At 43.7% G+C, this 19,413-nt stretch overlaps 1 protein-coding gene across 3 annotated transcripts; it reads left to right on the top strand.

Moving 5' to 3' along the window:
• The first annotated feature begins 4,588 nt into the window (after positions 1–4,588).
• HHIPL2 (HHIP like 2) lies at positions 4,589–19,235 on the top strand. 3 transcript variants are annotated; one of them, XM_062606088.1, is made up of 9 exons: positions 4,589–5,732; positions 8,620–9,272; positions 9,921–10,064; positions 10,743–11,074; positions 12,293–12,419; positions 13,058–13,203; positions 14,718–14,799; positions 17,715–17,797; positions 18,552–19,235. In XM_062606088.1, the coding sequence occupies exons 1-9, from the start codon at positions 5,349–5,351 to the stop codon at positions 18,920–18,922; spliced, it is 2,322 nt and encodes a 773-aa protein (XP_062462072.1). In that variant the 5' UTR covers positions 4,589–5,348; the 3' UTR covers positions 18,923–19,235. The 3 variants fall into 3 exon arrangements, with proteins under 3 accessions (XP_062462072.1, XP_062462073.1, XP_062462075.1); XM_062606089.1 differs by lacking the exon at positions 17,715–17,797 and having other exon boundaries at positions 18,552–18,796; XM_062606091.1 differs by lacking the exons at positions 10,743–11,074; positions 12,293–12,419.
• Positions 19,236–19,413: the final 178 nt, after the last annotated feature.

The following is a 19,413-nucleotide window of genomic DNA, read 5'->3' as shown; positions in this document are numbered from 1 at the left end:
GGTTGGGGAATTTCTTTAAGATTAGTCCCATATTTCTGTATGAAATGTAAACAGTACTGATTTCCAATACATATTGAAAAATATTTAGTTGTATGGTGTGGAGTTTCTGTGTTGCAGTATAGTAGGCTTGATCCTCATGTTTAGGTGTGTAGATGGTGATTTAAATGACTGCTGAAATCTAGCTTAAATTCCATTCAGGACTAGCAGTGGTATTCACAGGTGTAGTGTCTGAACCTAGGAGCATTAAGCATGTGGTGCACTGTGAAAACACCTCACCCTTCAAAGGTTACATAGGTTGCTGCTTATAACTGATCATTTCCTGAAATCTATGAAAAATTGAGAGGTTTTTCTGTGCATTGTATATGAGAAGAATTCCATGTTGTGAAGATCTACTGCAGCTTCTTTAAAGAGATGATGCACTTCAACATATCCAAAGGCAATTTTCCACTTGTCCAGTTCAGGACTTGTTTTCATATGACTGGTAGGAGAGTTAAGGGTTGCTGTAGCTGCATGGCTGCAGGGGGAAGCTAATGTTGCAATTCTTTGAAAGAGCAAAGGCACAGAACTACTGCAAACTTCTCTACCTTGTGGAAGAGACTTACTGAATCTTCTTACAGTCTTGCCTATGAGGTGAAATACGCAGTGTTGGTGTGTTTGGAAAGCAAATGTTAACATGTTATTGCAAACTGGTGTTCCAGGTTGCTTGAAAACAACAACAAAATGGTTTCCAAATACTACTTCTGTTTTAATGACAGGTCTGTACAACTTTGGTGGATGAACTGCTTGAACTGCTTCTAGAAATCAAATAAAGCTGTCTTTAATAGTGTGGTAGTATATGAATAAGTACAGCTCTGCTTCTAAAAGCTGAGTGTTTATCTGGGATAATATGGGTCTCATGAAATGGGCCTTAAGACAAAGTGTCTTAAACATTGAGCTATTTGCCATACATGTATGTTGTACCAAAAAAGGCTATTATTCCTTGCTCCTGCCCTGTGCTGTTGTGGTGCCTGCAATTTTGACTCCCTAAGACAGCCTTGTTCTATAATAGTTGGGGTTGCTTTTTCCTGGAGATCTTCAACAGAGCTTTGACTATTTCATGTCGATTGTGAGGTTTCAAAATGCTATTGCCAGCATGCTAGAAGGTGTCCAACACCCCTGGGAAGCAACGGCTTTCCCTGAGTCTGAAAGATGATTCACATTGTTGCTCCCAATGACTCGCCTTGATGGGTTTCCTGCCTAGACAGTGCAGCTAAAGCTGTCCTGGGATAGCCCTGGGAGGTAACCAGGCAGGGTATCCATTCCCTGGAGTCCTTATTTGTCTCACTGCCTTCCTGCTCTGCTCCTCAACCTGTAAAGATGGACCTTTGGTGGGCTGATGACACTCACGTGATGGGCTTGGAGCATCCCAGCAGGGTGGTATTTGGGTTTCCCCTTCCATTGTATCTTTGTGTTCCTTTGTGGGCATGCAGAGGAGCTTTTATCATACAAACTAACACAAATAGTATAGAAATGGAATGCTAGAGCCCTTGCTGCTTGTTGAGAGCTCTTGTGTCATTTCCCTTCTGTCCCTTAAGCTGCCTGTAGGAGATGTCTGCCTTGCAGCAGCTCAGAAACCATCTATTGAGGAAGAAAAGTGAAACAAAGCAGAAATTGAGGTGGAGGATGCTGTAAGAAGAATAAGAGGACAAAGAGAAGCTTTATGTCTTTGTAAAAGCTGCTGATCCTTTGTGCTCACAGCTTTCTCTTGTGACCTCTGAAAGCAGGATTGCTGCCAGGGATCCTGTTCTCTCCTAGTGCTGGAACTACTATACCACAGTCAGCAAACAGAAGAGCAGCACGGTCCCAGCTTTCATGTAACTATCTTTAGCATTGCTCATTGCTTTCATGTCCTGCAAGAAGCTTGCTCTTCCCTGACATCACAGTACTTACACTTGAGACAAACCTGGACATCACAAGTCCTGAGTGAATTTTCTTGTGCAAACTATTCAGAGCATACTGGGTTTTCAGGCCTGTGTGTTGTACTTGGAATATGGTAACTCTTGAGTGGATCGGAGTATTCTGCTTTGGCTCCAAATTCTGCCCTAGGTTTGGGTTTCTGACAAATTGTGGTCTTCATCCTCTGAAGTGTAAAACTTCTGTGAGGATTTTCAGCCCCCTCCCATGAAACAAAAAGCATGTCTTTTCTTTGCTGTTCTACTTTATGCTGAGGCAAGGAACTTGTTCAGGGAATCACATTTTCTGCACAGACCCGGTGTCTGGTCTGTTGTCCCTTTGTTTTCCCACCTCTTGTTCTGGTATTTTTAACATTAAAACCTAATGTAACAAGAAGACAAAATTGCAAATCACTTCAGCTCTACTCTGCTCTCCCTGTCATATTTTCCATGCTCTTGTACTTTCCTGTTTTAAGGGTGTCTTTACTGATGTTCAAGAAAAGCAAGCTAATGAAGTGTTGGCTGCTTTTTAAAGCATGCCAACCCCATGTGCTCTGTCCCTCTTGCTTTTCCCCACCAGGTTCTCAGGTTCTCTGTTTTCTGAGCAGCTGTCTCATTCTGGAGACCTTGGGAGGACTTGCCTCAGCCTTCAGAGCAGTGTAAGCACATTGTCAGCACAGAACAAGTGTCTACCTTACCCTTGGAGTACTCCCTGTGGAATCAGAGGATTGATGTGCTATGAACTGGTTTGAATTTACAGTTCTTCAGGGATTTCTGTTACTGGTGTTCTGATCCACTACGGTAAATGCGAAGTTCCACCTGGTCTTTTGTTGCATTTAAAGAATGGCTGAGGTGGTTTGTTGGCCAAGCAAAACCAGACTGCCCACTGCAAGGAGTCCTTGGGTAATGTAAGCAGTAAGCTCTGTGTGTTCTCTCATTGTCAGAATGTGTTTAAGGCTATTCTGGCTCTTCTGCCCTCATCAGGGGTGCAGCAAGGAGTGTTCTTGCCTCCTGGTCAGAAATATCCAGTAACTAGTAATGTCAATTACCCCAAATTGCTCTGTAATGCTAAAGGAATTAAAAGTATAGGGAATTCTCAAGTTGCAGTTACAAATGAGGAGTATGCAAATATCCTCACTGATCCTGTTGTGGCTTCAATATAAGATAATTGCTACAGGACATTACTGTCTTAACTTCAGTGATTGTTTGCAAGGTATGAGAGCAATAACTGAGATAAGCTGATGCTTCAACAGATTAAAATACTTGGATTTAAAATGCTTTATCTCGTGACAGTGCTGAGTCTTGTGAATGGTGTGTTTCCAGTTCATTGATGCCTAAGCAGAGACAGGATTATTGGCAGTGGTGTAAGTTAGAGCCACAGCAAAAGAGAAGCATGTTAAAACCCCAGAGGTTTTTAGAACAAGTGTTTCCCAATAACGACTCCATAAACACACAGTAGTCTCAGCTGTCACGTTACACTGGTGGTTGCATTTTGAAACTAGGAGTGGGAGTTATGACTTCTTTAAGCTACATACAGATAGATCCTGTATGTGTATCTGTGCATTGGTTGTTGTAATTTCTCTTAAGATTTGCAGGGAGGAGAGACTGTAATTGCCTTTTTCAAAATTGCTTTATTCCTCACTGATGTCTCAGAAGCAATAGAACAGATCACAAAGCCTTGCTCTCTAGTAACTTCTGTTGTTCAGTGAGTGTGTGCGTGTTACAGCCTCTTCCTAGCAGCGTCAGGCTGACAGAGCACTCCTACAACTGCGAAGTGAAGATACTTGTCTTCATTGGGTCACTGCTCAGCCTCAACTCATGTGATGCAGCAGAGTGGTGAGGAGTGCTCTGTTGCCTTGTTGCAAGTAGTGATGTCTCTGTCAAAGGAAAACATTTGGTTTTGGTGAAGTGATAAAGGAGCTTGGCTGTGATTAAACTGTGGGAGAGCAGAGTCGGGGAAGTGTCATTCTCAGATACAGGCTGGGTACAATGTGTACTGATTCGGAGAAAACTCCAGGAACAAACTTGCCAGCAGAGTTTCAAGCTGACAAGCAGGTATTCTTTATTGCGGCGCCGGGAGACACGGGGGATAGCTCCTCCTAACGTGTGTCCCCGAATTGCTATACAGGTCATCCTTACATGGTCACTGAGCATATTACATCATTTTCCAAAAGGTTTCCGGCATGCATACAAAACTGTGGTGGTCTTTAAGGGTCGTTTACTTTTCCCAACAAGCTTAATTAACATTACAGACATAGCAATCATCCTGGCCTCCTACTTACCAGTTAGTTTAACTGCTCTCATCCTGGGCATCTGCTAGTCCGGGATACTCCCTAGTAGATGCTTACACCAGTTTAATGGGTTTATTAACACCCCAATCATCCTGCCCTTTTACTTATCAGTTAGTTTATCTGTGCCCACCCTGGACATCTGCTAGTCCCAGATACTCCCCATCCCCAGGTCCTGTCCTTCTACTCTGCTTTTCTCACACCTTTTGTACTGAGGTCCTAAGGACCTGAACCTATGTCAACTGCCTTCAAGCACCGCAGTTATTTTCCATTACAAAGCCATCAAACTTAACATTACTTAGAACTGATTACATTTTGTATTTTTGTGCCTCCTTGTCTCAGTACACTCGTGGCTGTCCTGTGCACAGAGCTGATGTGCTTCACTAACTGCAGGGCTTGCTCGTGCATCCTTCACCAGAGGGGAAAGTGGGCAAGAATCTTAGGCGTCCTTAAATCAGTTTAACATCAGCTGTGATCAAACCCACTAAAATCAATGAGCTTAAGTACAGCGTTAACACAGACCATTAGAGTCAACTGCAGGTTGTGCTGGTGCCTTAAATGGGTGTTTACTCCTTCACTCTTTCTGAATTTCTTCTTATTTTAACCGTGAATGTGTATCTGGATTTGTGGGTAATAGCAGTATCTTTGTAAAACTTCTTGTCCTGAAGTTACTTGTACTTCAGGTTAACTGCTGCCTTAACTTGGTTGTATTTTACGGCCTTCTATCAGTCCATATGAAACCAGCCCCAGGTTTGGTGCATCCTAAAAGCTGAGTAAAATGGTAGTTAGCAATTGAATACTATTCACTTGTGTTTTGTAAATGGGGAGGGATTAGAGTGTTCTGTATACAGGTATCATAGTTCATATTGTTGTTATTTGTATTTCTTGGTGAAGGATTTCTCAGCCAGTTTAAACCAAGAGGTAAGGATTAGACCTGTGAGTGCTTCTAAGCCTCTAAGAGATGCCCAGAGGGGAGGGTTCAGCTATGTGACGCGTGAAATACCAGAGAGGCAGCCTGGAGGGTTTCTCTCCTGCCAAGTAGTAAACTTCAGAGAGAAAAAGGGAGAGAATGTAAGCAAACCTGAGTGAACGCTAAGCTCTGTGGCTGGCAGTTAATAAAACACTGAGGATGAATGAACCATACTATGAAGAGGTCCAGGATTTCTATACATCTGACCCCAAGAAACCTGCACTGAAGGAAGTGAATGTTTGGCCATGCACTGGAAGGAGCAGCAGCAGCTCTGGAGTTTCCTTTTCTTGCCCACATGTTTTGCTTTACCTCTCCTTATTGTGCCTCATAAGCTGTCTGCTGGCGCATCCTCAGTGTCTGGATTATGGACCACCCTTCCAGCCCCCTTTTCATCTGGAATTCTGCTCTGCCTATGAGAATTTTGGCTGCTGTGACCAGGAGAGAGACAACAGCATTGCAGCAAAATACTGGGACATCATGGATTACATTGATCCCCGGGGGCTTAAAATGTGTGGGACATATATCAAAGATATCCTCTGTCAGGTAGGACAGAAAAACAGTATCTGTATCCTATGCTTTGGGCTGACTTTAGGGGTCAGTTGTGGTTCTGATAGTCTCTTACAGCTAGCTGTGTTGCTGTGGGAAGAGGTGTTGGGAGCAGGGGAAAAATGGGCTGACAGGGTAATGGTACCTAATCCTTGGCATGCATTTTGCAAGGTGCTTTGTGTGAGGTACATCCCTTTGTGGTATCTGGCGATACCTAGCGATATTGATGTGGCTCATGATGGTAATCAGGCTGCTCTGCTCACTTTCTCATAATGAAGGGGAGTTACAGATCAATATTTATTTGCTTCTTTTAGCTGCTAGGTGCTGGATTACAAAGTCTACAGGATCAAATGATAGCTGGGAATTATCAGGCTGAGTGTTTGGATCCCTGGACTGTGTGAAGGACGTATGTCGATTCTGTTCCTGGCGAGGATGCTCCAAATGGTTAAAGTCGAACAAACCTTACCAGGCAGTGGTTTCACACAGCTGAGGCTCCAGTCTCACTGCATTTCCATCAGTGCTCTGTCTCCACTGTCCAAAAAACTCAGGGAAACAGGCATTATGGAGTAAGAAAAGACCAACGACACTGTTCTTCCTGAGCCTCCCTGGAGCTAGAGAGCAGAACCGACCTTCCTTTTTAACAACTGTTAGTCATGCAGAGCTGGAGTTACTACATGCCAAAACACACAGCAGCCAAAAGACACATTTAATCTTAATAGGAACATGTAAATCTTTTCTAATTAATATTTCCTTAGTCCGAAAAATATTGTCTGTGTACCAAAATATTTCCACTCTTTTTGGATGGTGGCAAGATTGTGGCATCTCCTCAGGGTAGGGGGGACACTCTTTCAGCACCAGGGCTGGAAAAAGCAGCATCAGGGTTGGTTGTTACTTTGCAGTTAGTAAACCAGAAAAAAGACAGGTTACAGCTCCTGGCAGAACCACCAGTGTTGGTTTTATGAAGAGTTTTCTACATGTTGCAAGTAGAAAAATCCCTCTACAAAAATGACTATAGCTGCATTGCTCATTCTGCAGGATATAATGTATTTAACATTTGTTGGGTATTTTGTAGCAAAAAAACCCTAAACTACCCTTATATTTTCTTTTGGATTTTTCAAGGCAATAAATTACTGCTCTTTTCATACCTTTTAGTCTGACTGATTGCTGTTAGGATTTGGAGCTTGTGATTGTGTTGGGTGTTGCTCTTCCTGTTCAGGTTGGTGACAATGAGGTTGGGTTCTCTGGCAAATCTTAACTTGGCTGTTAAATCAGTGGAGGAGCAAAGATCTACCGAACCTTTTTGCTTTAGTGAAGCTGCTTTGCTCAAATTCTGACTGAAGGGATGGAAAATGACATCTCTGTTCTATTACCTCCACAGTATCCTGGTAGTCACTAAGTACATACTGCCTTGGTGCTATGTCAAATACAAGAAGGCAGATGTTGACAGGTAAAAAGGATATAACTGTGCCAAGTGCTTTTCTGCTGTGTATGGCAGGACTTCAGATAAACTGCTGCTGTAACAAGTGCTTTTGTTGCTGTTATTCACATGGAACTTGGGACACAAAGATTAGTCTCAGAAGCAGTGGTAGACAAAATAATAGTAACAGCTTTTGTCTTTTGACCAAAATGAGCTTCAAGAAAGAAGAGGCTTTTTGATAAACCACAGTTATTAGCTGATGCTCTAATTTAGCAAGAACAGCATTCTACCACACCTTTGGGTGAGATCAGAGCAGTAGCAATGCATTGTAACAAAGCAGCTCATTGAGTTAGGTGGTCCTTCAGTGCCAAAACCAGCAGACCATAAACCCAGACAACTTCCCAGCCTTCCTGGTGGGCAGTGAGTGGTGCTGAGCCTTGCACAGAGGAACCTGGTTTTGGGGGCTGCAGCTAATTCCACAGAACCCAAAAAGGATGCTATGGAGTGCACCTCACCTTGGCACTCCAAGTGTGTTTCTTAACAAATAGAAGATGACTAAATAGGGATGTGTTCTGAAACATGGGTTTTCTGCTGTTCACTGTAAACCAGATATGTATCTGCTGAAAACTAACACACTGGAAGAGGCATCTAAAGCATTCTGGCCCTGCTGGTAGAGCTGCATCTGTTTGCATCAGGCAAGATCTGGGCTTATTTTTGCTAGCTACACTTGTTCTAAGCATTTGCAGGTTAGAGTCTGACCTTCAGCTGAACCATTCTAGGGTTTAGCCTAAAACCTGAATATTGAACTTTGAATACTGCCTGTAATGTTCTTAAGGAGGTGCTGTACAAGTTGTGTGGCTATAGGTGCAAACCTTGCTGCATGCACTAGAACAGCTCTTTGGCTGATGGCTGAGAGGATGCTTCTCTGTTCAGGAAACTGCTACAAGAAAGGCTTCAAAACCCAAAAAGGCCAATTAAACCTTGTTCAAGCTGATTGAAAGCCATAATATCAGCATGGAATAGGAACTAGTGCAGGGGAAGTAACATACTTGTTAAAGTGCTTTAACCTGAGCCCTGTGATTGCTGAATGCACACTCTTTTTGGGGACAAACAATCACAAAACAGCACAAAAATATCATCTTGATCTTAGCAGCTTCTGCTGCTTCTGCTCTATAAAGCAGTAGGATTGTGTTGTTTCATGCACAATGAAATGAAAGCAGACAACAGTGATTGGCAAGGCCATGTAACCCTGGGAGTTTATGTAGATCCTGAGGAATGGCCACCATCTCCTGCTAGGTCTGTGTGCTGCAGGTGGTGTTTGCCAGGCAAACACCATGTGTGGGGGTGACTCATGCTTTCTGCTTTACAGAGTTTTCACTTTAGTAACCAGTTTGCTTCCGTGAAGGTATCCTGGCTTCTCCCGGATGTGTGTACACAGCCACGTATTCCGTTTCTTTTACTTCTCAGGAATGCTCTCCATACGCTGCACATCTCTATGACGCAGAAAACCCTCGGACACCTCTGAGGAACATCCCAGGGCTTTGTTTTGACTACTGCTCCGAGTTTCACTTCAACTGCCACTCTGCCATCAGCCTGCTGACCAGCGATAGGCACATCCAGGAATGCTGCGAGACAAACAGGACACGCTTTTGCAACCTCCTTCGCCTCCACGATGAGGACTACTGCTTCCCCAACGTGCTGAAGAGCACAGCCCTCAACACCAACCTGGGCTCAGTAGTGGAGGACCACAAAGGCTGCCTCCAGCTTTGCCTAACAGAGGTTGCCAACGGCCTGAGGAACCCAGTGCTCATGGTGCATGCAAATGACCATACCCACCGCATGTTCATAGCGGAGCAAGTGGGAGTCATCTGGGTCTACCTACCTGATGGTAGTTGGCTGGAGGAGCCCTTTCTGGATGTTAGAAGTCTAGTGCTGGCTACGCCATGGCTAGGGGATGAGAGGGGCTTTTTGGGGATGGCTTTCCACCCCAAGTACAAGGACAATGGCAAGTTTTATATCTATTACTCATACATGGATAAGAACAGAGTGGAAAAGATCAGGATCAGTGAACTGAAGGTTCTGGCATCTGATGCCAACAAAGCAGATCCACGCTCAGAAAGGTAAAGTTCATGTTGGATGCTACTGCATGCCACCAGGAGAAAGTATTTTCCCTGTCCTTTCCACTTGAAGAACCTGCACATTCCCAGTTACCCTGGTACAGCTGCATGAAGCTATCAGAGACAAGGTTGGCTCAAGGTCACACAGCAAGCTAGGGATGAAACTGAAAAGAGGATTCAGGAACTAGGATCCCAGGTTGTCTTCTCTCCATCTTGTACCTTTGCTTCTAAAGAGCAGTTATAGCCTTAAGCCTATTGTGGAATTAACATCTGCTCTAGAAGTCTTTTGGACAGTAAGAGAACAGGGATGCTTCACTAAAAATAAATGTACTATATGTTCATTTAATCTGACATGTGCACCTGCCCTATCTCCCCAGTAAGAAGCTAAACCTCAGTTATGGGGAAGAGTTTGTTAATAGCAGACTTAATTCCCCTTGAGTTTCACAATCACCACAAGATGGTTCTGAAGCCCTCAAATTCACCAACTGCTTCTCATATAAGAAAGCAGAACTCCCCTGCTGCCATCAAAGATCTATACAGCTGGGAAGTCTTGCTTTCTTCTGCAGAAGCAATGCAGTATTTCTACAGCCTGCCTGAATGTTCAGTCCTTCCCAGTAGCTACATCTGGACTTATTTCTCCCTCTTTTTAAGGAATCTTCTGGAGCTTGAGGAACCAGCTGCAAATCATAATGGTGGGCAGCTGCTCTTTGGAGTGGATGGCTACATGTATCTGTTCACAGGGGATGGAGGGAAAGCAGGAGACCCTTTTGGAACATTTGGGAATGCTCAGAACACGTAAGTAGGAGGGCAGGTAAAAGCTTTGAGCTTGTTCACCAAGGTACAAGGTTTTGCAAATGAGACAATGTGGAAGAATATGAGTGCTTCCTGAAAGTGCTTGTGCATCTGCCAGTCTGGTCAATGCAGTAGTTCAACAATTAACATTCAGCATTTTGAAAGCTGAGGGAATCCAAGATGTCAGAGCAGCTTCCAGTGTCTGAAGGGAGCTACAAGGATGCTGGAGAGGGACTCTTCATCAGGGACTGTAATGACAGGACAAGGGGTAACGGGTTAAAACTGAAACAGTGAAAGTTCAGGTTAGATATAAGGAGGAAGTTCTTTACTGTGAGGATGGTGAGGCACTGGAACAGGTTGCCCAAAGAAGCGGTGAATGCTCCATCCCTGGCAGTGTTCAAGGCCGGACTGGACAGAGCCTTGGGTCTAGTATGGTCTAGTGTGAGGCATCCCTGCCCATGGCAGGGGGTTGGAACTGGATGATCTTAAGGTCCTTTCCAACCCAAACCATTCTATGATTCTATATTTAGGGAGGAGAGAGTCTTCTGGGACTTGAGCAGTTATAAGACATACCAGCCACTGGTTGCTTTATTTGGAGAGAGACCTTTCCCTTTGGAAAAGGGGAATTGTGTTTTCAGTTGGCTCTCATGCTGAGGTTTCTTTTTCAGTCATTCTTCTCAGGAGTACTTTGTTGGGGAAAGTCCTGAGAATCGATGTGGATGGAAGAAGCCCTGATGGAAAGCCTTATCGCATCCCTCCTGATAATCCATTTGTGTCTGATCCCAAGGCCCGCCCCGAGGTTTATGCATATGGGGTCAGGAATATGTGGCGCTGTGCAGTTGACAGAGGGGACCCTGTCACAAAGAAGGGAAGAGGGAGGATATTCTGTGGAGATGTTGGGCAGAACAGGTTTGAAGAAATTGACATCATTGTTAAAGGAGGGAACTACGGCTGGAGAGCAAAGGAGGGATTTGAATGCTACGACACAAAGCTTTGCCACAATTCCTCTTTGGGTAAGGAAGAAGTGTCTCATAGAAGATTACTTTATTATACAAATGTATTTAGTGGGCTATTGCACCATTCTTCCAGTGAACCTAAATAATCCATAGTTATGTCTTAAATGGAGATAGTTTACTTCTTAAGAGCAGAAATCCCTTCTCCCCATCCCTGCAGTGCTGGTATAAAATGATGCCCTGCTTATTCGGGGATTCCATTCCATATGTTGCACTGGACAAGGTGTTTAGGTTAAAGCCCATGCTTTTTGCAGACAGAGCCTTCCCAGTGAAGTCAGGAAGGCAATGGATTTGGTTTAAGTAGGGAAGCAATACTGTGTTTTCTTCAGAAGCTACGAGCCATGGCTATGTTTTTTTCAAAGGCCTAATCCTCATTTACTAACAAATCTGAATTAGATTTTGCTGTTAATCTACAGCTGTTAATGAATTGCATTTGTGATCTTTGTTCTCATCATTAAAGATCAGAGACTACTTGATCCACAGGAAATAAGTGAGGACAAGACTAAAATTTTGTGGGATCTGATATTCAACCCAAGAAAGGGTTTGATGTTAACACTGGTTTTAACGTTGCCAGAGTCAAAGCCTTTATTTTATGAGTCTCATGAGTTATGAGACATAAAGTGGCGGTCACACGTGTTCTGTGCTGAGAATGTCAGCAAACCTATAAAAATGTTAACTTGTAGTTGTTCGATGTTATTCCTTTCCTAACAATACTGGAATTTGTAAAGATAATCCCTGCTAAAATGATTAGTGCAACAACAAACCTCTAATATTGACTTCCTGCAGGCTGATGCCTTTCTACATTGCTGGCTTGATGCAGAGAATCCTGGTCCTATGTGTTATGAAAGCTCATCATGGACAAGTCTTGATAAAGGAGCTCCTTAAAGTCCCTGGGTCTTTTCTGCTCTGGAGTAAATTATTGTATTCCCACAGATGTTTAACTAGAATCCTAGAAGACCAGGTTGGAAGGACCTCAAGGGGTCATCTGGTCCAACCTTTCTGGCCAAAGCATGACCTAGACCTGATGTCCCAGCACCCTGTCCAGCCAAATCTTAAATGTGTCCAGTGTTGGGGGATCCAGTAGTTCCCTAGGGATACTGTTTGTGCATCTGTACCGGCCCTTCTAGTAATGTTTATGCTTGTCAGTGTCATTGACCAATTGCTTTTTGATGGTGGATTTATATCCATAAATTTTCTCATTTCTTCTATGTTTAACAGATGACATTCTTCCAATATTTGCATATGGCCGCAGCATGGGGAAGTCAGTTACTGGAGGTTATGTGTACAGAGGATGTGAATCGCCCAACTTGAATGGTCTTTACATCTTTGGTGATTTCATGAATGGGTGAGACTTTCTTCTCTGCAGCTCCCATTCTGCACCCACATTTGCCTTATCTGGGCAAATAAGGGTATCAGAGTATCCCAAAACCTTCTGAGCTGGAGTAAATGAGATTCTTGGATGTCTATATATTAGATTAAGTTCTCTATTTGACTGTTATAACAATATGTTTGTTGGAATCCACATTTCATTGAATCATAGAACAGTTTGGGTCAGAAAGGACCTTAAGATCATCCAATTCCAACCCCCTGCCATAGGCAGGGATGCCTCACACTAGGCCATACTAGACCCAAGCCTCTGTCCAACCTGGCCTTGAACACTGCCAGGGATGGAGCATTCAGCACTTCTTTGGGCAACCCATTTCAGTGCCTCACCACCCTCATAGTAAAGAACTTCTTCCTTGTATCTAACCTGAACTTCCAATTTCAGTTTGAACCCTTCACCTCTTGTCCTGTCGCTACAGTCCCTGCTGAAGAGTCCCTCTCTGTCCAACTCAGAGTTCTAAGCATGTTTGATTTTGTTCATGTCTATTTTTCCAAAAGACAACCATTAAAGCCAATCACCTCACTTTTTTTCAGTTAGAATTTTGACAGGAACTAATCTTGATGATGGAAACATAAAACACGGTTTTACTTTTCATCCAGTCGACTTATGGCTTTACAGGAAGATGAGACGAGAAATAAATGGAAGAAGCAAGATATCTGCATTGGCAGCACAAGAACTTGTGCTTTCCCTAGAATGATCAGTTCTTACAGTAAATTCATCATCTCATTTGCTGAGGATGAAGCAGGTAGGCATTGTGCTAGCCATACTTGTACTGGAAACTGTACTGTCAGTTCTTACTGTAGGGCAAATATATAGGATTATGTTGCTCCTCACATACTGGAAAGCCGACACTGCAAACAGGTTTGTGTCTAACTCAGCACTGCAGGTAGGTTTGGTATGTAGTTCAGAGAGGTCTCCTGCCCTCTGAGGCTATTGCAAACAGGCTTGATGGAGAGCTCAGCAGACAGACCCTCATGTGAACTTGCAGTCTGAGCACTCCAGGTGCTTTTAGGAGTCTGAACTCCTGTTTCACCCTTTCCCTGTCCTTTTGCTGTTGTTTGTTTATGCTATTTCATTAATGAAAACACTGTATCAATGCAGTTTGTTCTTTCACTGTAACAGCTCATCCTCACTTGAGTTCTTACAGCTTCTCTGAATTTCCCCTACTTGATTAATATAAATTCCTTAGTCTTACAACAGCAGCACTTCACACTGTGGATGACTGATCAAGGCTTTTTTGGGGGGGGATGAGGAAAACCACTCATTTTAAAATGCAGTGGAAATGTCTCAGTACATGGGATTATTGCTGCGGTCTTGATGACCAGATCTCTCACCAAGGTAAAAGTACCAAACCACACTTGGTTCACTTTTGTGCAGTCTCCTGACAGAGTTACGTAACACAAAAAGCAGCTGCTAGGGTTTTGAGAACACAAGTGCTTTAGTGAGCTCTGATGCTTCATGATTCAGCAGAGATTTGAATGTAGTAAGATCCTGGATCCCCTGGCCAGCATATCCCATCAGAGATGCGGGGAGATGCAGGCTTCTTTGTGAAGTACATACAGTTTTTAACTGTTCTAACAACGTGGAATGGGTGCATGGTAAATATCTCTTCTACTGGTTGTTCTTTTAGAACATGTAACCTCAAAGACAACAACTGTTTCGCCTCTTTTGCAATCCACTATAGTTTGCCTGGATATCGTTCTAGTGGGTGCTGAAGGGAAGGCAATGAGGCGTAGCTGCTCTCCTTAGCAACCATACAGGAATAAGAAGCTTCTGTCTTCTATGGATTAGCCAGTTTGGCTCTTGTGGGATTTTTTTGGATGACTGAGATGGCTAAATATTTGATGTGTGATCTTCCCCTCTATTTGTAGCTTCTGGCTGCTGCTTTGGTACAAACATGGTTTAAAGAATACATATTTATACAGAGAAAAGTAACCTCTTGGAGGGCCACTCATATGAGGCAATGGAGGTCCTGCTCTCAGGCACTCTGCTTGGTTGAGAGCTGCTGGTTCTGTGTGGAACTCTGCTGCAGCCAAGAGATCATTTGGTGCCCCTGAGAGTCCACTTGCATAGGCCAGAGGGAGACCAAATCCCACTTTTTGGATGTAAGACAGGACTGATGGAGTGACTGAAGGAGCTTCCTGATTTTCTGACCATGTGAGTTAGTGAAGAGCCAGGCAAGAGGGAAATGGAGAACTGTGATTCTTTTCTTGGGCACTTGAACCTGAGGCTGAATTTTCTTTTTTCACTTCCATTTAGGTGAGCTGTATTTTCTGTCTACTTCTTATCCCAGTGCCTATGCACCACATGGATCACTCTACAGGTTTATTGATCCTGCAAGGTTAGTAAAGATGTTTTTCCATGCTGAATTCTTCTATAATCACTATACATTCTCCAGCTATTGCAGCAGAAAGAGTAAGTACTACTGATAATCTCACTGACCTCCACATCCAGTCCTTGTTTTTTATTCATCCATCATACACCTGGTGCAACTTCAGTCAGTTTTAGTGAATTTATTCCTCACTCATCATATTTGTGCACCCAGAAATAGACAGAATTTAGGTAACTTAAAGGTCTGGGACAATAAGGATCAAAATAACATCTAACGTATAGCACAGACGTGTTCTAAAAATGACAGTCTTTATCCTTCAGGATGTTATCAAATATCTGTGATGCACTTTTATATATATAAGTAATCTGCAGTCTATAGTTTAGTTTTCACAGAGTGAACCCTAGTGCTTTATGCAGCATTCAAATAATAATTGGAGCCTGAAGCAGAGTTTTTCCAAGCAAAATGTTTTCTTTTCCCATTAAGCAGTTATCCCTGCTAAAGTCTGTTTTTCCAATAATACACATGCTTATGCAAGTGTTTCTCCTCCCCAAGCTTTTGGGCCTTGCTAAAAAGCATTAAATGAATTTCAGATCACCCTGCAATATAGCTACAGTAGTCATGTGTATGTCTGTGCTGTTGCTGAGATCTTGGGCACTAACAAAATGAGGAAAACCATTTCTGTTTTCTTGGGAAGTTAAATCCAAAGCTGTATGTTTAAATCAGTCCTTGTACTAAGGGAGTGGGAATAGGAGATCTGGTCTTTTACTTGCTGCAACTACTTGAGGAGACCCCTGCCTTTAACAGCTTATTGTCTGCCAGGAAGCTTTTGAACTGCACTAACTGGGGCTGCCAAAATGTACTATTTTCAACTACAGAAAATAAATTTGTGATCTAAAGCATCCTCTGTGTCACAAAAACCTCAAAACAAAAACCCCAAGCCCTCTGCAGTCCCTCTGCCACTCCTTAATGTGCTCTGAAGACTATTGGGGTGATAAATCCTCTCTTTTCCCACTGTAAAGAGAGAAATGCAGCCTTCTCTGTCACAAGCAGCCATGGGAGCCTTTCCTAGAGCCTGCCTACCTGAGGATTGATGTGAAGCAATGCACTATGTCACAGTGACTCCTGCCAGGAGTGCGATGGCTCCAGTGCTCAAAGGCCTTTGTGGAAAGGAGCCAGCTCTTCCCTGTGCTTTTGGAGCTTCATATCCTTCACTTCCTGAGCAGGACCAGGCATTTATTCCCTTGGCTGTTTGGAATTCATTCTTTGGTTCTCCTTGCTTACCTTAGCCTGGATGCTGCTCTGCTCAGCTCTACCCTTGTCTGCTCACTGAAGCACTTTGCAAGCTTGTCCAGGGTGTGCAAAGCACTGACTGCTCCTCTGAGGCTGGAGCAAGGTCCTAACCCCTCCAGATCCAGGGTTGTATTCTGGCCTCCTCTTGTTGTATTATAAGCAGAGATTTTTCCTTTCTGCTTTGCATTTTAATGCTGTTTATAGGATTCTTCCATTCTGTCTCACTGTGAGCCTAGGCACTTCCTTCTTCCAGCCTACACTTCAGCAACCATGCTGGCAAGGGCAGCAAGCCACCCAGTAACTTCCTTCAAAATGCTGGCAGGGCCACCGCCATCTACCTAATGGCAACTCGGACTTTCCTAGGAACCTCCCTGGAAAACTGATGGCAGCAGTGTCCTGTGTCTCCACTTCAATTTGCCTTGGAGATAGCAGAATGCCCCCTGCCTGGATTAGTACCAAATCCCTTCTGTTAGAGTGAGGAAAGTCCTTTAAAAGTTAGAGAGGAGAGAGAGGAACACTTCCCCTTGCCCAAGCACTGCCAATAACCCTGTTTTGGTAACCTTTTTAACTGAAATGGTATGGAGGACCCACTTGGCTGTTGCTCCTGTCTGAAGGAGAATGCTAATCACAAGAAAACGTGATGCCGTAAGTCATGCTTTGCTTTGTGCTGTTGAGCATGCCAAACTGGAAGAGCCTTTTCCCGTTTGTCCTACAGCAGTTTCCTTGGTGGGTAACAAAAAGCACAGGTCTGTTACTCTTCTTTGTACTCCCCTTCCTATCATTTAACACATGACAGCTTTACCTCAGGGAAAATGTGCTGCTCTTTGGGTGCTTTCGTACTGTGGGAAGTTGTCAGGGAAGAGCAGGAGAGGAATGTGGATACACTTCCTTTGCAGATGTTCCTTCCTCCCTTTTAGCCTGCTCCTTTCCTGTCCCACTGCTCTTGCTGCAGCACTGTGTTGTGTCCAAGCAGCACCCTCTGAAGGTCAAGCTAACATTTGTGGGGCTGTGTGGGAATATTCCATTGCATATACAGGAATCCTCATGCTGCACACTGAGTGAGCAGAAAGCGCTGTGGCTGACAAGCCTTATGGGCAGGAATGAGACCCCTCCACTTCAGAGTGGGATGCATGAGCCAGTATTGGTGAGACAACTCAAAGTGACTGATAGTCTGAAGTTCAGCCAATGCATCCACTAGTTTTCTAGAAGCAGCATTGTGCTGTGCCTCCAGCAGCAGGACATGCAGCTGAACACACCTAATCAGCACCCCTGAATTTGGTGGTGGGCTATGAGTTCATGCAGGCAAGCCCGCATGCCCCACACAAGCAAACCAGCTATCCCTGTTGGATCAAGGCATTCCGACCAACTTTCCTGATGGCAGAAAGTTGGCCAGAAGGGTGAAGCAAGAGAAGGTGCAGCCTTCCACATGCTACTGCTAATCAGACAAGGATTTTATGGCTTGCAACCCTGAGTTAGGCTCTTGATTCCACCTGTGTTACACTCTAGGTGCCTAAAATGCTTTCATGCCTCTTCCAGCAGAGGCAAAGGACAATGGGGGATTTATGTGTGCCTCTGGAATAAACAAACTTCCTTAACAATCTCTGATATCTGCATATGGCTTTCTGTTTTTGAAGGAGAGCTCCACCAGGGAAATGTAAATACAAGCCCATTCCAGTGAAAACAAAGGGTAAATGGATACCATTTGTTCCACGTGCAAGTAAGTTACTAGGCTTTGATTTTACTGAGAAGCAAAACACAGAACCATCTTAGAGGCATGTGACTAAAGTCTTTAGCAGAAGACTAAAGCACTGAGCAGGAGTAATGTTGAAGTTAGGTTACCACATGTAATGTGGGCTTCTGTCATCTACTACATGCCATGCTTTTTTTAATCCCAGCCTCTGATTATCTTTCCCCCTCCCCAAAGTGTTGCTAAGCAATAGTGTAAACGGGCACACAAGGGAACTGATGGCTTTGATTCAGGCATTGGATTTGGTCTGTGAAGTTTTGAGTGCCTGGCTCTGTGATAAGCTCCTTACATACAGGGGACTACATCTTCCTTTTTCCTGGCCTTTTTCTGTCTTACGATGTCTAATGCAACCAGAGCAGGGGTTGCATCTTATGGAGTAGACACTGTTTAGCAGGTTGAAGTTGTCTTGCATGGGATTTCCAGATATTAGTGTAGCATATTAGTGTTCATATTGTTTGGTGTGCCAAAAGTCTGCAAGCTTTTGTCATATTCTGCCTGTATTTATTTCCCTTAAATACTCATTGATCATTTCTAAAATTAAACAAATTTTATTTCCAAGAAACCCAGGCCTCTGTTGATGGAAGAGGTTTATACAGTGTGTATGTCTTCTTTCAGAATGTCAGCTGTTTCTCCTAACTGCAGCTCTAATAAAAGTTAATATCTTTGAATGAGCCTTTTGCCTTAAAGCATGGGGATGATGAACCATGTTAATTACTTTCCTCAGAGACAGTTCTTGAGCTGCTTAATGAACCTTCAACAACCAAGCCTCTGAAGAAGTCTTCTACCCCCACCGCAGCCACCCCAGCAGCTGCTCCTCAGAAAGGTAAAAAGACCCCATCCACCAAAATAAAAGCATCAACAGCGAAATCAGCTCTGTCTGGTAAAAAGAGACAGAAGATCAAAGCTGAGGTTAAGCCTCACAAGCCAAAGCAGAAGAAGGTTGCACATGTTGACAGAACCACATCAGCACCACCTTCACCGAAGAAGAGCAGCTCCCACCTAACCAGAACCCAGAAACTTCTTCCACAGAAAGCAGCATTTGCGAAGGAAAAATGGGAGAGGGGGAAGGAGCGCAGGTTAAGAAGCAGCTCTTGAAGCTCAGTGATGTCACAGTGAAAGCAAGTCACTTCTAAGATGGTGAGACAAATGTTTTGAATAGTAACCAAATAAAAGAGAATCATCTGACTTGTGCCAGTGCTCCCAGGGGTGGCTCCATCCATGTCAGTGTTAGCAGTCCCTGTGTATGTCTTAGTAAACCTCAACAGCACCAGCCTCCCACTATTAAGGGTCTTTGCAAATCCTGCTCTCATGTCCTCTTCTCAGGTCAGTAGTTATGAGAGTCTGTGATGGACATTCACTGGTAGGATTTGGCTGTGTATGACTGCCTAATAAATCCAAGTGCCTCCAACTTTCAGGACTTGCATCTTTTTTATCTGAGAATAAAGAATAGGCATGCCAGTGACCTCACCTTCTTCTTTTCTAACTAAAACACAGTGAGGAGTGTATTTTAAGAGTAGTTGTCTTTCAGACAATCAAATTACCTCCCTTTTAAGCCATGTTTTTTCCAAGGTATGAGTGATGGGCAG

The sequence above is a fragment of the Pezoporus occidentalis genome, unplaced genomic scaffold (genome assembly GCF_034315485.1).
Source record: "Pezoporus occidentalis ecotype Australia unplaced genomic scaffold, CSIRO_AGI_Poc_V1 ctg93, whole genome shotgun sequence".
Lineage (NCBI taxonomy): Eukaryota > Metazoa > Chordata > Aves > Psittaciformes > Psittacidae > Pezoporus > Pezoporus occidentalis.
The sequence above is the reverse complement of the archived record's forward strand: the minus strand, read 5'-3'. Positions and strand labels throughout refer to the sequence as shown.